This window comes from Parus major, chromosome 1 (assembly GCF_001522545.3).
Source record: "Parus major isolate Abel chromosome 1, Parus_major1.1, whole genome shotgun sequence".
In the NCBI taxonomy this organism is placed as follows: Eukaryota; Metazoa; Chordata; class Aves; order Passeriformes; family Paridae; genus Parus; species Parus major.
The window spans coordinates 24144434-24161632 of NC_031768.1; the positions used below are offsets into that span (position 1 = coordinate 24144434).

General features: G+C 42.2%; 1 protein-coding gene across 1 annotated transcript in view; it reads right to left on the reverse strand.

Annotated features, from left to right (window-relative positions):
• The window catches only part of RAB20 (RAB20, member RAS oncogene family), a 28262-nt gene extending 11252 nt beyond the window's left edge, over positions 1 to 17010 (reverse strand). The window contains exon 1 of the mRNA XM_015621938.2: positions 16717 to 17010. Within this exon, the coding sequence (XP_015477424.1) occupies positions 16717 to 16888 (172 nt within the window). The 5' untranslated portion in view covers positions 16889 to 17010. The remainder of the gene's footprint in view (positions 1 to 16716) is intronic.
• Positions 17011 to 17199: the final 189 nt, after the last annotated feature.

A 17199-nucleotide genomic window follows, 5' to 3' on the forward strand; every position in this document is an offset into this window, starting at 1 on the left:
AAGAATGTAAAAGGGGTCTTACTGAAGTTATGTTACTTAAATTCTTGATGACTTTTGTCTTTCCCTACACTTACACTTTCCAGAACAGCTCATAGGTTCTGGGACAGCACAAGGTACCAAGAGTTTGGTTTGCCATCTACTACCAACCCAATGGACCTTGCAAAACATATTGTTGCCCAACGAATCTAGCTTAACCTGTTGCCAGCACCCCATAACATTAGTCTCACTTCATTTGCAGCCTTATACGTTTGTTTAGTCTGCATATTTCTAGTTGCAATTGTCTTTTTATAGAGAGACTTATAAACTCAGTGCCTTTGGAATAAAGGCTTATTTAGGGTTTCTATATTCAGCAACGCCTTTAGCTGCACAATGCCTATATAAAGGAGAAGAAATATCGGAGAAGATTCCTATTATCTACAAGATTTAGCCCACTAGTTTCAGCTTTTCCGGAACAAAAGAATACCTGGAATCTGTTCTGCTACATGAATGCAAAATTATTTTTCCTGCTGCCAAGAATAAATCAGAACTTACCATTCTAATAACGAAATTAAGATTGAGCTTCTAAATTCACAAGAACTTTCATTTCAAAATAGACGTTCCCATAGAAACACCAGTCTGCTTTCTATCCAAAGCCATCATGTTTCATAAAAACACGAATATGCTTTCCATCCAAAGTTTTAAACTTCACCATATTATGTGTAGCAATACAAAGCACCACATAGAGACACAGAAAAAACTCTCTAACCACACTACATAGCATGTTTTTGCCAACAAAAATCCAGCTAGCTGGATTTACTTTTTTCAAACCATTCATTTCATTTAGTTCTCTTGATGTGCTGTGTTGATTTCTTGAAAAAGGAGATAACCCCAGAAGATTCAAGCACTTCATGTATTTTCAGCTGCCTGGAAGAGTAGTGCCTCGTAGAAGATGAACAGAACTAATCTTAGACCTGCCAGACCTACAAGTGTACCAAGGTCCACCATCAACACAAACTGAAAAAATGACACCAGTTTTTAACTTTTTCTCTCTGAAATCTCACAGCTGTGAAGGGAAATGTTTTATCTAAACACTGATATCTGGCAAAAGAAATGAGGGCAAGACAGATTGATGGGACATTACCATCCTGTCTATGAGCCAATGCTCCACCAGAACTCCAGCTGAAATCTAACATCCACACCATGTCTACTGAAAATGTGGCAGGGTGCTAAATTGAGCTAATTAAGTTAAATTTATGAAGCTCCTATATGCCTCTCACTGAAATGAGAGCAGGAATGCAAGAATGAAACTAGAAATTTATGTCAGATTAAGAAAAAAGCATTGATGTAAAATTCTTCTGAAACTAGGTGTCTAAAAGAAAAATTTAAACTGCTGCTTAGAAAAGAAGCATTTGGCAGCTTTCCTTAAGGAAAATATGAGTGGAACAAAATCACTGGGGGTGGGGGGAGAGAAAAAAGCCTTGGATTTTCTTTGGAAGAGTTCTGCAGGAAGCAGTATCACTGAACACTTAACTGCAGCAGCAGAGCTTGACGGTCAAATATTGCTCAGCAGTGAGTACCAAAGAGGCCAGTTACAGGACAGGGCTGTACCTGGGCAAGACACCTGCTTCTGACCCATGGGAGAAGCTTTTCAGCTTTAACACCTGCTGAAACACCAATTCATCTCCTCAAAGAAAAGTACCTTCTACAGAAAACAATTCACTTTCTATAGAGTGAGTTCCAAAAGCAGCTGGTTTTTCCTTGCAGTACCTGAAAACTGATACTTTTCCCCTTAATTTACAACTCCTTTCCACAGAGGTAAAGGCACTGCAGATTAGCCCACTTCCCTACATAATTTCTAAGCAGAGGGTGTTGCCAGGTCCTTAACTTCAGAGTCATTCAAAGGAGACCTTCAAAGCCCACACTCCCTCCCAAAGCTTGCTCTTCAAACTGAGAAGCAGCTCAGGCAGGAATGCATGGCCAGGTGTATTTTAGTGTGGTTTGACTGGCACTGCAGGGCCAGGAGGTCACCCCACCCTTACTGGATATTTTATATTGCTCAATAAGGAACTGGCAGATTAGCTCAGTCTGCTGGTTTGGTTGGGGCAGAGTCAATTTTCTTCACAATACCCACTATGGGGCTGTGTTTTGGGATTTGTGCTGTTGATTTGGGAAACTGCATAGATAACACAGGGGTATTTTTAGCTATTGCTGAGCAGCACTTGCACAGTATTAGAAAATTTCCTGGTTTTCATATACTTCAATACATATTTTAACTTTGATAATACATACTTGAACCAATAGGTACCTTAAGAAATAAATCTTGAAGACACACAAGCAGGCCATTCCTGTGTGCTGAAAGACAGAAAGATGTAGCCTACCTGGACTTCAACAAAGCCTTTGATACCACCTCCCATGGCACACTCCTGGATTTCTGGCAGCACACATATTGGAAAGGTGCACTCTTTGCTGGGTGAAGAACTGGCTGGATGGCTGAGCCCATGGAATGGTGATTAATGGTGCTGCATCCAGCTGGCATCTGGCCACTAATGGTATTCCCCAGGGATCAGTGCTGGGCCCAGTCCTGTTTAATATCTTTTTGGATTACCTGAATGAGGAGATTGAATCTACCACCAGCAAGTTCACAGACAACAACACCAATTTGGGTTGATCTGCTGGAGGGTGGGAAGGTTTGGCAGAGGGACCTGGACATGCTGGATCAATGGGGTGAGACCAATGGCACGAGGCTCAACAAGACCATGGGCCAGGTCCTGCACTTGGCAACAACAACCCCAGGGAGCAGTACAGGCTGGGGGCAGAGTGGCTGAAAAGTGGCCCAGCAGAAAAGGACCTGGGAGTGCTGGTCAACAGTGCATGTCCCATGAGGAGAGACTGAGGGAGCTCAGATTGTTTGGCTTGGAGAACAGAAAGCACAGCAGGAACCTTATTACCCTCTGCAATCACCTGAAAGGAGGCTATAGCTAACTGGGGGTTGGCCTCCTCTCCTGGGTAACCAGCAACAGGACAAGAGGACATAGACTTAAGTTGTACCAGGAGAGATTTAGGTTGGATATTAAGGAATAATCTCTTCACAGAAAGGGTGATTGGACATTGGAATGGGCTGTCCCTGGAGGTGTTTTAGGAAATGCTGGACATGGCACTGAGTGCCATGATCTAACTGACATGGTGGTGTTCAAAGGTGGACTTGATCTCAGAGATCTTGTCCAACCTATTTTGTTCCTCACCCAACCAGTGAGGGATCTGGGGGTGCACAAGAAATTGGGATGCAGCCAGGACAGCTGGGCTGAACTAACCAGATATCCCACACCATATGGTGTCATGTTTAGCAGATAAAACTGGGGGAAAGAAGTAGAAAGTGGGGGATGTTCCGAGTGATGGCACTTGTCTTCCCAAGCCAACATTACACACGATGGGGCCGAGCGTCCCTGGAGATGGCTGAACAATTGCCTACCTAGAAGTGAGGAATGGATTCCTTGTTTTGCTTTGCTGGTGCACACAACTTTTGCTTTACTCACTAAACTGTCTTTGCCTTAACCCACAATTTTTCTCACTTTTACTCCCCCAGTTCTCTCCCCCATCCCAGTGCAGAGTAGTAGGCAAGAGGCTGCTTGGAGCTTAGTTAAGATTGTCCTCCGAAATGTATTTCAAAAAGCACTCTGAAATTCTACCACTCATCAGCATTCCTGCCAGCTTTCAGCAAAGAATTGTTAAGTCTGCCCACTACCTCACAGACAAGAAATTCTTCCTGTTTTTCTTCATTCTTTATTGCTGTTTTAAGCTGAGTTAGGCTTTTCAACTTCCTCATTAGATACTTTGCTATTGCCTTAGCTCTTTACAACCTCTTTTTTTAAAATCAAAATTCCCCATAGGATTTTTTGCAGAAGGGTTAACTACATGCATACCAAACCAATCAGTACAACGCACCATGCCATTTTTTGACTAAGAAAACACAATAAACTTAATAAACATCTTAATTAAGGGAATTGACATTTTAGAGACGACAAAAAGAGTTTATTGTTACTCACTGCAGAACCTCTTTGGATTAAATTTTGTATCCAACCATACATAAAATTAACTGGTCTACTCTTTTAGAAACATTCTTCTTTTTCCACATGATTGCTTTAACCCCAAACACTTTATATGTATTTCTGCCTCCTGGCTGTCAATCACTTCCCTTCTTCCCATGTATAGGAAGCCAAACCATCAGGAAGCAGCTGTGAACTCTTTTGTGCACATGCACCCACTGGGAGACACACACAATAACACAGTAAGTTAGCTTTCTTCCACAGACCCACAGGAGACATTCAAAGCTTGGTGCCCAGGGAGGCTGTAGGTGCTCCATCCCTGGAAGATGGATGGGGCCCTGAGTAAGCTGATCGAGTGGGTGGTATCCCTGCCCATGACAGGGGAGTTGGAACTAGATGATCTTTAAGATCTTTTCCAACCCAAACCATTCTAGATTCATTTACAAGAGCATTAGCTATGTCAGTGCCTGTTTTTCATCAGCCCACTTTCATGATAATTCTTTCCATTAATATTTCAAAAGCACTAGCAGCAAAGACAGGCCAACAGAACCCAGCCATACCTCTCAGTGCTCCACTTCAGGGCCATCCCAGGACACCAGCCAGAGGCTTTTAAGAACCTGCAAAAAGTTCAGTATTTAGACACTTTCAGGGATCTCTAGGCTGTTTCTACCACTGCATCAGGCCACCAGAAGCAAGAGTTTAGCCTTCAGTAACCAGCCTGGAAGGTTACATATCTGTGGGAATGCACCTTCCAACCCTAACCACACAGTCAGAGACCATTCTCTTCTTCCACAGCTGCAGCACAGCTTTGTTCAGTACATGCATGGGGCACTGCAGTGCAGAGAGGGACCCAAGTATATTGGCCACACTGCCTTTTGAAGATAATATTAATTACTAGGCTCATATATAGGCAGCACCTCAAGCACTATTTCCATAAATCTTTTATCCTACTAGTATGTTTCCAGGTTGAATAGGAGTAGAGGACAGGAAGAAGATAACTAGAAGCACTTCTAGAGGCCTAGCTTTTACAAAACTCAAGTTAGTGCAAGACAGCAGTTAAATGCAGGTATTCATCACTGGTCACTACTAGGTGAGGAGGGAGAAGGAAAGGCATCTACGAATCACAGCATTCCCATTCCAAAAAAACAGAGTCCAGGTTTCACAAAAACACATTTGAAAGCAGGTAGGCTGTTTTGTAAGAAGTGACCTTCTGTGTCACGTGTTTCAAATATGAGGAATGATTCTTGCACACATAAATAACACAGTTGTCTGAAATGCTTCAGGAAGCTCTGGTTATCAGATCAATAGCAGGTACCCACAGCTGGTCTGCCCCTGCAGTTACTTGGCAAGTGCCTCTTATTTAAGGTTAAATCAGCTTTTGGTGAAATGGAATTGAGGCAAAGTAGACAACCATATGGTAGCTCCTGATTTGTAACACCGAGTTTAACTTCAAACCAGCCTTCACTAGCAATTTGAAAAATATTTAAACTTGGTTAAATATGTAGAAATAAAGGCCATGGATCTTGTAAACTGAATGAAAAAGTCCACTGTTTTATTTTTTTGAAGAGAAACTCGTATTAATAACATAGAACACAAAATTAAGCTTGCTCATTATGATCGGTTTCAACATTTTCAATGACTTATAGGCAGGTTCTCAACTAAGAACACAAGCACTGAATTCACGCATAATTAACCTGATAATCCTTACCAGCTACCATCAGTGTCCATTCAGTTGAAATCTACTTCACTGGGTGCTTCTAAATAGTTGCTATTTGTCAAAAGCAGGAGGCAGATCTGGCTATCCAGTGGGCTGCCTTCAACAAGCATCAGAAGTGGGAGACTGTGCCAGACACAGTGCTGCTACCTGGGTTTTGTGGGAATGGATTTAAAACTTGCTCAAACCATTAAGATAATTTTATCACAGGACGTGTGACTTGAGTTCTCAGAGCTTATGCTAACTAAGAAACAAATGGCCTTTACATTTCCAGCACTACTTCTCCCTTTTAATTCTACTTCCAGCTTCTCTGCCTACACACTTAAAAGCATATGTAATAGTCACAGTTTAGGAGCATTAATCTGAGAATTAAAGAAGCTGTAATCAGACAAGCGAAATGGTACATAATCTCACCTCATTATTGCTCTCCAACCTGGTACAAAGGAAGTAACGCTAAAAATCATAAAAAAGCCAGTTCTGAACTTTCTGAACAAAGTGAGTTACAAAGAGCAAAGTTAACACTGTCCAATGTCTGCCCACTCAACTCTCGTGCCAAGAGGGGAAGCTACTTATGGAAAGGGAACTGCTTACAGATTTGCTTGCACTGCATCCTTTTCTGCCATAAATAGGGCAGTATCTCTAGGTCACAAAGTGTTCTGCCGCTCAAAGAGAAGACAGACTCCAACTACTCCACTTCCACTGTGGTTCCAAAACTTGAAATGAAAAAAACAAGTCAAACAGGACAATGTGGAAAGGGCACAAAACACTAGAACAGGAAGGGAGATAAGGGAAACAATACAAATGTCATACATACAGTTATCTGCTGCAGGAGGGAAAGCTCATGTCCAAAAGACAGTCTTACTGTAAATAAGAAGTAATCATACTGATAGGGGCTGGAGGAGCTGAACAGTTTGAGACATTCTTAGTTCCACAAAATTAGAGATTGCTTTTTTAACTTTTTTTTTCCTTCCTGATACAGGATGTTACTTTTTAAAAAACTAAATTCACTCATACCAGTGAGGATTTTTTAATTTTGTTTTAAAATTAAAAAATTTTAAAGGTGAGTCTTTAACCTAAACCTTTAACTTTAAACCTAAGTCTCACCTGCAGCAAACCATAAGAGTTGATGATCCCTTTCATGAGTCTTGGAAGATGCTGAATCAACTACACACAGCTTTTTCTTTCATTTATTTTTGTAGCTATACACCACTACAGACTCTGGTAATTTCTCCCTTTTCTGAATGAACCAAAATTTTGAGAGCAAATAACAGGTTGAAAGTAAACAAAAAAACCCTCTAGAATATTACCAAGATCTTTATTTTTACCTTCAACAATTAAGAAAAGAACAACAACAGATTTATACTACCAGATCACAGATCCCAGGATGAAGAACCCGAATTGATTTTTTGAGGCCTCTCACAACAAAATCTCACATATTTAAATATATGTTTGAATATTATGACTAAAAATGTGTAAGTAGTCCTCAGCTGCAGAATGCAAATCAAAAATTTTCCTTTCATTTCAACTGTACTGAAGACCATTAATTTTAAAATAAGTATGTAAAAGTAGTTGGATGGCTGGACAACACCTTTTCTCTGAATATTGTAAGAATCTCCTGGAGTACAAGAACAGTAGTTAGGAATATTAAATTATGTAACAAAATATAGAAAAAATGTAATTGTATTAAAAAGAAAGGCTGGCAGAAAAGGGAGAAGTACCTACACCAAATGCTCACACAGATCTTTAGACTCTCAGCAGGCATCAACCATGAATGGCTTCTTGGCAGCCCACACAAAGCCGACTTCAATCCTCATCTGCTTCATAAGAGATGGAAAGATATACTAGAAAATTCACAAACACATCTGATAATCTATCTCTCTTTAAAATTCATGTTAATAAGCACTCTTGTAGATTTGTTTCTTTCCACACCCAGGTAGGTGTGGAAATCTTGTATGTTTATTGAGTTGGCTGCCCTAAAGGAAGTTATTCTGAATCTCTTGTGATGTAGGACAGCAAATTATTTATGTTAAGAATTCATATTAAGAGCAAAAACCCACACACTTCCTTTGACCACCTCTGCTCTCTGCAGCACACTTTCATAAGTTAAGTTAGGTTTAATCACCAACCTGAAATCTCATTTCCTAGGCATATCTTCAGGTACTGAATATGAAATTACAGTTAATCAAGCACAAGAAAAGGAATTTATCATAGCTTTGATGCCTTTTGATCAACCCCCTGGATGTTTTACCCAGCGTTTCCCTGAAAGAAAGGAAATCATTCAGACTTGGAAGACAAAATTATTCTTTCTATTCCACAATTTTTAATGGTTCCAAATGTATCCACCATAGACTCAGAGTCTTTGGAGACCCAAACAAAGGTTATTTGTTTGGATATTTTGCAATAGCAAAATGTGACTCAGATGAGGGATTACTAAGTGTACCTTCAGTTCAGGCAGTAAAACACTTGGAAGCTCACATGGCCAGTGGCTTTAACACAAGACAGCAATTGCAGTGAAGCAAACAATTCTTCTAGATATGTGACTGCAGTGTGAAGGTACTTCAGCTGGCCCATAAAGTATCAGGAGAAGCTCAGCCAAGGCACTGTGAGGCTGCTTATGAGTTATCCTAGTTTTGATATTTGTGTCCCCATAATGTACACGTGCTGAGGTGAAACTAGAAATGTACTCACCATAATCACTCAAAGTAGTAATTGAAAAACAACTAGCAGCTGGTTACTTGCCCCACATTTGTATTTTAAGTATCCTTCCTTCCACTGTCCCTTTCCTTCCAACCAAGAGCAAAAGTTAATTGCACAGTCAACAGAAAGACACCGCAACCCTGACTGCCTCAGTTCAGGCACCTAGACATACAATACTAATTTTAAATATCTATTTGTTTTTCATAACAGAATGTGACTGTATCCCAGCAAAAGAAAAACAAAAACCCCAAAAAAAACCCAAACACAATTGAGTGAATGTGTTACTTTGCATATATTCATCTCTACATTACAGTTTGTGAAGCCTTCTGCTGTTCTGTGCAACACTGTTTACTCAGCTAGACAGAGAGCTACTGGGAAAAACATTTCCCATCCCTGTGTTTTCCCCCTCACCCGGACACTGAAAGAGCTGTTGTTTCTTAGACAGCCCAGGTATATGCGCCACAAAATCAAACTGAAGAATGCAACAGGGCACCAGTAACTTGTTTTCTTGCCCAGAACATCTATGCCTTTCCATGTACCCTCTAGGACACCAGTTTAACTGAAGCCAATAATCTAGTTTTTGGACACCCTTATTTTCTACAGTCTCTCCTACCAGCTCCCAATCCACCAGGAAGATGAACAGCCATACAGCTGCAATTTTTGTCAGCAGCTTTGCCACTGCATTTACATTGTTTTACTAACCATTTCTCTTGTTCATGCCTCCCTCCCTCATACATTTTCAGTATTGTCACAAAGCAGACAGTATTTAAACTAATCTTTCAGCTGTTGAGTCAATTTTGACAGACATCTGCAAAGTACACCTCTTCCTTCAGTAACCAGGGAAGAAGAATGCAATGCCAGAGGCATAAACTCTTCATTAGGAAGATTCTCCATATTGCTCCAGCCTAGAATCTGTGACTTCAAAAAATGGCATACTCACTCAGTTCAAGAACTTGCACAAACTCAAGTCCTCTTGAGGACGCCAAAGTTGCTCATGTTTGTGGAGCCACAATGCCTTGGCATGATCCCAGACAGCTTTAGCCAGGCACACATCTCAGATCGCTGATGCTGTTCAGGGAGAGTCCTACTGGAAATGTCTACTACTTTCCCACTTAGGCTAGAACAGCTCAGTCACTTTGCACTCTATTATTAAATACCACATGCAAAGCAGGAATTTAATGTGGGGGCTGGAACACAGAAAGGAGCACAGGAGTTGGCACACAGCATTTACCTTAGCCTGCATCAAGTACTCGCCGGGTGCCATAACCTCCCCATTAGCTTGCCTCTTCAAGTCACTACTAAAATTACACACTGGAAATAAAAACTCTGCTTTCAATAAAGTAAGTTAGCTATGAATAAATTGTGTTACTTTTGTCTTCTGTTTCTTTTTGATATGTATTTTTCTCAATTCCTTCTGACAAGGTATTTCCGTATTTTTACTTAATTTGCATACAAAAGCACTTTCAGCTGCAGTGAACTTGTTACCTTTGACTTTATTTGTGTATCATTGTATTTTAAATTGCTGGACAGAACCTGGAACTTCCTCCAGGACTTTCCCCAGGCAGTTAATTATTTTTTCATATTTTTAATCACCTCCCAAGTTATTTTGCTCTTTTCAGAAAACATTCATTGCAAAAAAAAAAAAAAAAAAAAAAAAAAAAAAAAAAAAAAAAAAAAAGTAATCCAGTGCGCTGTTTCACAACAACAAAACTGTGTTTCCAGGGATGGAATGTGTATTCCTTCCTCTGAATCTGCTTCAGAAGCTTTAGATACAGAGCTCACTGACAGTGAACTCTCTTCAGGAATTTCTGTCCCTTCACACTTCCACTCTTACGGTTTCCTTTTCAAGATATGAACACATATAGCCTATAACCATACACACTAATCTCAAGGAAGCCACACTATGTGTGTATGACGCACTGGTCCTCATCATTGTTTTAGATACAACAACTATGAACAACTAATTGAGGCCAACGTAATATTCTGTAAAATAATTTTCCGAAGGGCAGAAAAAAATTTTTTTTTCCAATTTGTTAAAAATTAAAAAAAATATAAATCAAAGACTCTTGCTGCTAACTGGCCCCTAAGCCATGACTCACCAGCAACAAGCTTTAGGGATTTTATTCTCCATAATTTCTAACTTCTATGTTGTTTAGTTCTCAGCAGTCGAGCTCAGGTACACACTCGGCAACCTTCCTCACTGATGGTCCCCAATGCCCAAGACACTTTTTGAGGTGATATTCCCTATGCCCTTCCAACAAGAAACCTTCTGAACTAAAGATACCTCACTGCACATTCAGCAACACCCAACCCCAACCACTGCCAGAATTTCATCAGAAATTCATGTGCAGAAAGACACGTGCATCAGAGCCCTCTGACTTCAACTAACCTACCAAACCATCTCATCTGCAGCTCCTTTTTCCCTGCTGTAATCCTCTACTTCCAAAAGTCAAAACCAGAATAATATCAGAGTAGCTTCTATCAGTGTTCACTTGTGAGGAAGTGTCACCTAAATCCTCCTCCTTCTTTGTTCTGTTTCAATATGATGTTGTTTCCTCCCTACCCACTGACAGTTTTCATACTGTTCACCACACAAGGCAATGTTTGGTTCCAGCTTTCTGGTTGATCTCACACTCTGAGGACCAAGTCACACCCCATCTCATGTCCCTTGAGAACTGAGCTGTCTCACTGCCATTACCTAGAAATGAGGTGTAGCTGCACCAGGGGAATTTCAGACTGGACACCAGGAGAAGACTCTTCACTGAGAGGGTGGTCACTCACTGGAACAGGCTCCCCAGAGAGCCAAGCCTGAGTTCAAGGAGGTCCCTCTTGGTCATATGGTTTAATGCTTTAGTTTTAAGTAAACCTGCAAGGAGCAGGGAATTCGACTCGGTCTTTATGGGTCCCGTTCAGCTCAAGATATTCTTTGACAAAGGAAGTGTTCATCAACACAGATAAATTCGGGGGGAAAAAAAGAACAAAACCAAACCCACAAAAACCTCAAAGCCTAACTAAGTAAAGGAGGAACCTAATCCTTTTTAACGAGGTAATCTAACACATTTTACCAGCTAAACATCGACACCTTGCCCGAGAAAGCTCAGCACAGGCAGCTGCCTGCACTGCAGCCTATGAAACCCCAGCAGCCAGAGATCAGAAGCTGTGAGCAATTCACACGTGCTCACCAGCACTGATAACATCAGACATCAGCAAACCAGTCACAAGAGATAGATGTAAGCACTCATTAGGCAGATACACTGCAGCTGACCCAAGGCACGGAAGAGCCTTTTCTAGGCTATGTTTGTCTCCTTTGTCCCCAAATATACAAGCTCTGACAAATTTAAAAAAAAATTTAAAAAAAAAAAATATATATATATATATGTGCAGGTAAAAATTAATGGGTGAAAGATGTAAAAATATGAACCGGTAGCTGAGTATTCACAGAAAAAAGAAAACAAGTCAGTCCTTGTTGACAAACAGCTCAAGATGAGAAGGGTAAGAAGGAAAGTTTGCTTTCCCTAAACCTTTATGTTTCCCCATTATAATGCTACATGAATATCTGCTGTCAAGCTCAGAACTCAGCCTCTTAAAATAGAATTAAGAGGATCCTGATGTGAACTTTCTAAAATACTGGTCATTCATTTACCAGTTGACTGCTCTAATACTACTCCAGCAACACAGGGGACATGACCACGAATAACTAAGAAACCTTGCTGCTGGGGCTAAGAAACAACTTATCTGTCAGATGAACAAATGTCAAGACTGAAATCTAACATACAGAAAAGGTTGAAATATCAAGGTATCAGAAAACATGCCTGAACAACCAAAAGACTCCTACAATATCATTAGCTGTAGCCACCACACATTATTCCAGGTTTAATGGTGGAACAGGACCAAGACCCTCAAAACTTCAGGAGGTCTTGTGCTGCCAGACATAAAAGATTACACCAGCTCTAAGCTACACACCATCAGCACCCAGCAGGAAGTTTAATTTACTCTGCAGCTGCTGTCAGCACTGCCTAGAAAACATGTATATATATATATACACACACATCTGTATACACACACACACATATATAGCTTTGACATCCAACCCCCAATCCTTTTGTGTGAGGAGGAAGTTCTTCTCCCTGTTGTTGCTTACTTTCCTTGTTTCAGAAAAATATTATTTCAAAAAAAATATTGCAAAGCTCTCAAAGCATGTACTCAAATGCTTTAGTGACTAAGACTCTATCCAGTAAACTAGTTCTTTAAAACATGCTAGAAGTGTACAGTTACTAAAACATGCTAGAAGTGTACAGTTATTTCTTTTCATATAGTTTACGGATTTTTTTAGTTCCTTTGAATTAACTGATCCAAAGAGAAAACAAATAGATGTAATTTGTCGCAACAGAATATAAGAAGTAAATAATTCTATGCAACAACCACAAATAAAATAGCAGCTATACAAGGTCAGACACAAGACTGTCTATCCAAGGCTCTGACAATGGAGAAACAGTCAAAAGCAGATGGCTAGGAAAAGGAGAGCTTTGAAACATGGTAAGCATATGATACTTCTCACAAGTATCCCTCCGTCTGTGGCTTATTTGTTTCCTTGACTTGAATGCAACTTTCAAATAACTTCTCTCATAATCATCAAATTGGAAAACAGGAAATGTTGAAGTATTTGCCATGAGCATTTACATGAAAAAACAATCAAGTCTGACAACTTCTGCACACCCCTATTACAGGGCTTATGAAAGATTTGGACTAGACTAAGCAGCTGATTTTTCCAAGATAAGGAGGGGTGTGAATGTACAGCTAAGAGTCCTCCCTAGAATAACTGATTTACACTTCAAATCTAACTTGGTACAACAGGTCAGGTGTGCACAGTGGTTTCATTACAGATAACACAGAAATGCACATTTTAATCACTTTGGTAAGCAAATTTAATTCTTCTTAGGAAAATGAGATTTTTCTAAATTCAGAGCAGGAAGTAATGCAGAATCAACAGAGTGATTAGTGAAAATGACACACATTTTAAATAACTCAGAAAACCGGCAATAAGACTTGTCTAGTACTAGCATCCATGCATACTTAACTTTTGATCCATCACCACTACTGCAGATATTCTCATCAATCACTGAGGTTATCTAAGTGTGCACAAAAATCACTTTTTATTACAAGAATGAAGCTTCAGTGTATTGAAGCTTGTGTTGTTACAGCCAAATGCCTACCCCATACCAGAAAAACAAATAACCATACGATCTGAACTGCAAGTAAAACTTAGGGGACTTCTATGGAAGTCCCAAAAATAATGCTCATAAGCAACAACAAAAATAAACATACATTCACATACTAAATGTAATGTGAATGGAGAAAATTAAAAAACAAGATATATTCCCATTTACCTCGTTTAATTATGTATTGAAGTGGTATAATAGCTACTACCCATGCATACCCTAATTTTTCTAGGCCAAATCTTCCATACTTCTACATCATACATTGTATAAAGTGCTATTGAGGTATAAAGACAGAACTCCTGAGCTGCCACTCTGTATTTAGGTAGGTGGGACGTGTGCAAACTTTGATCCATGCTCTTGTCATTGCTGTGCTAAAGAATTTTAAATCTCCTGGAAGACTGTTTGCTCCTGGATTTTGCTATATATCTACACACACATAATTAAAGAAAACAATGCATCAGTATTTGCTAACCCTATAACTGCTTCACAAGAATTCAGTAGTTAGCAACACCAGGTTAATAAACAGACAAAAAAGCTAAATTTTAAACTCCTTACTACACATTCCAAGCTTACTTGGTACCCACCTGGTAGAGATAAGACAGTGAGACCGCAGAGAGATAAGAGGCACAAACCAAGGTCTCCAGACCCACTGAGGCCAGCAAAAGCATAAGATCCACACAAAATAAAAATAATAAATAAATAGCACCAATAAACAAATAAATAGCAAACAATTCTGAATTCCCTTGTAACTTAACACCAGATTTACAGTGTCAACAAGGTCCCACACTTCTTCACCAGGACAGCAGAAAGCACATATGTGCCCTGAGAGCTTCTATTTCTCCCAAAATTAATGAGAGCTGTTAATAAACGAAAACCCACAAGCCTCAACAGTCTATCCCAGTTTTGGCAACTTCCATCATTCTGCAAGAGCACAAGTCAACAGGGAGATGGTGCAAGAGCCCTTGCCTGCCCCTGAAACACAAGAGAGAGGACAGCCAGACCCAGTGCTAACTCCAACAACAAAGAACGAGGAAGACGTGTTATACCAGCCAGGTACAATACAGCAACACTTTCCAACTGCTGCTCTGCAAATACAGCTCCAGCAGTTCTGCTCCACAAGTCCTGCTGAGCAGCAGAAACTTCTACTGCAGAGCTGTGCACTGGCATTGGCAGCAGCCCTGCTCCAGGGTGCAGAGGGAATTGTGGCCACTGGGGAAAGCAATTGTTGAGCTCTGAACACTTGCACTGCCCTGAGACAGATATCACCTGCTTCACCTGGCACAGGGAGATTCCACCTCTGGAGCTTTCCAGATTCCACATACAACTGGAACCTGATTCCTCAATTAACACTGAATAAAATACCACAATAAGAATAAATGACTGACAAAAAGAACTCTAGAACCAGCAGACAAGCCTTGGAGGAACTTATTTTATTATGAATGATTAAAAAAAATAAAAATAGAAGGGTATAATGGAAATTACCAAGGAACAATCTCACCAAGACACATAGTTTTTCTGCTGAAATAAAGCCCACTGTTAATCACCCATGGGGGTCTGGCTTATTAGAAACAAGCAGCAACTGCCCACAAGAGACTCCTCATAGTGAAACACATCATTCCAAAATTAAAGTAGATTTAAAAAAAAAAAAAATACTGCAAATTACATAGACAGCATATTTAAAACAGAGCTACTGGTAGAAAGCTTGCATGATAGTAACAGATTACTAAATGTAAGAAAAAGCTCTTAAACACCTCCTCCCCACACTTCCCAAAAGCATTTAAAGCGTTTCTGTATAACTTTTTGGCAGTTTCATTTCTCCCCTTCCTCCCCCTCAATTCCTGACACAGGAAAAGCCATTTTGGACTGGATGGTGACATGAAGTGACACAGCAAATTAACTTCCCTCCCAAATTTCATCAAGAAGAAACTGGAACATTGCACGATGCTGCAGCTCCACAAGGACATATAAACTGCGTTCTTCACGTTGCCACTAGCCAGTTTTAAAAATCCAGCTAATCACGAGAACAAAAAGAAAATAATGAACAAGTTTATATTTGCAAAGAACAGCTTAAAGGCAAGAGCGCCCATTGACTTAATTTTACAGGACCTTTACATGACAGAGGGGAGCTTCCTAACTTCATAAGCAAGAGCAAGACATTCATATGACTAAGACCACAAACCACTTCTCCAGTCCGTGCTCCCCCCACCTCCTCCAAACCACAATCCCACGCTGCATCCCGGAGATGCTGCCTGGCACAAGCGTGGGACAGACAGGCGCTTGCTGCTGTCCCGGCCAGGAGCTGCCGGCAGCCCATGCTCTGTGTGCACCAGTCGCCTACAGCCGCGGTGGAGGGGAACGCCACGTCCGAAGCGCTGAAGAGCAGCACGCGTTCGGAAGTCCGAGTCTGACACCAGCTGATCTCAAACTCAACAGTACACAACGAGAAGGGATGAAGAGAAGCTGTAACCTCTCTAATTCATGACTGAACTTGTAACCAGTAGCCATCTATTAGGGTAAAAGGAAGCGACCAGGCACCACAATCTCCCCTGTACTTCCACGTTTAGCAAAGTAATTCCAAAAACACCAGAGATGAGCAGTTGTGAGGCCCCTTACGGCCCGTCAAAACCGTGACTCTTTTCAGACTCTGTCCTACCGCCAAACCCTATGATTCAGGCGGCTGATTCCAGCGTGGTGCCGAGAGAAGGCGATAGGCAGCGGGGCAGGGCTCCCGGCGCCGGCCGCCGCCTCCGGGGCACGGCGGGGGTCGCGTCCCCATCTCCTGCCCGCCGCCTCTCGGAAAGCCGAGCTGTCCCGAGCGAGGTCACCCACCTCAACCTTTCTCACCAGCAGCTCGTACACTAGGGCCGAGCCAAAACTAGGGAAAAGAAAGCTCTACGCATGCCAAGGCATGGAGGGTGCCGCGAGCAGCGCCGGAGGAGAGGGGCAGCCGGCCAGAAAACACCCCGCGGGTTTCGGGGAGCCCCGTTCCGCCGGGAAACGCCGGGAGCCCCGCGCCGGCCCCCCGGCCCCGCCGTGCTGCCCCCCGTGCCGGGGTCCCGCTCACCTGCGGTGTCCCAGATGGAGATGTTGTACGGCCCCCACTGCTTCAGGTAGAAGGCTCCGCCGACCGTGCTGACCGTCTCCTGGAAGCGCCGCTCCATGTAGCGGTGCAGCAAGGAGGTCTTGCCCACGTTCATGTCCCCCAGCAGCACCACCTTCCCGTCCGGCTTCTTCATCTCGGCTCGGCTCGGCTCGCTGCCGGCGGCCGCTCCCGCCCCCTTTCCCGGCCCGGCCCGCTCCGTCCGGCGGGGCCCCGGAAGCGGCGGGACGAGGGCCCAGAGCCGCCTCCGCCGGCAGCGCAAACTTCGGGGGCTCCGCCCGGGCAGCGCCGGGCGCCCGACAGCGGGCAGAGCCGGACGGGCAGCGCACGGCGAGCGCGGCGCACGCAGCCCCGGTGCCTGCAGTCCCGATGTCCCCAGCCCTACAGTCCTCAGCCCCGGTGCCCGACGCCCCCGGCTGCCCCCCGCCCCGTTTCCCTCCGCCCGGT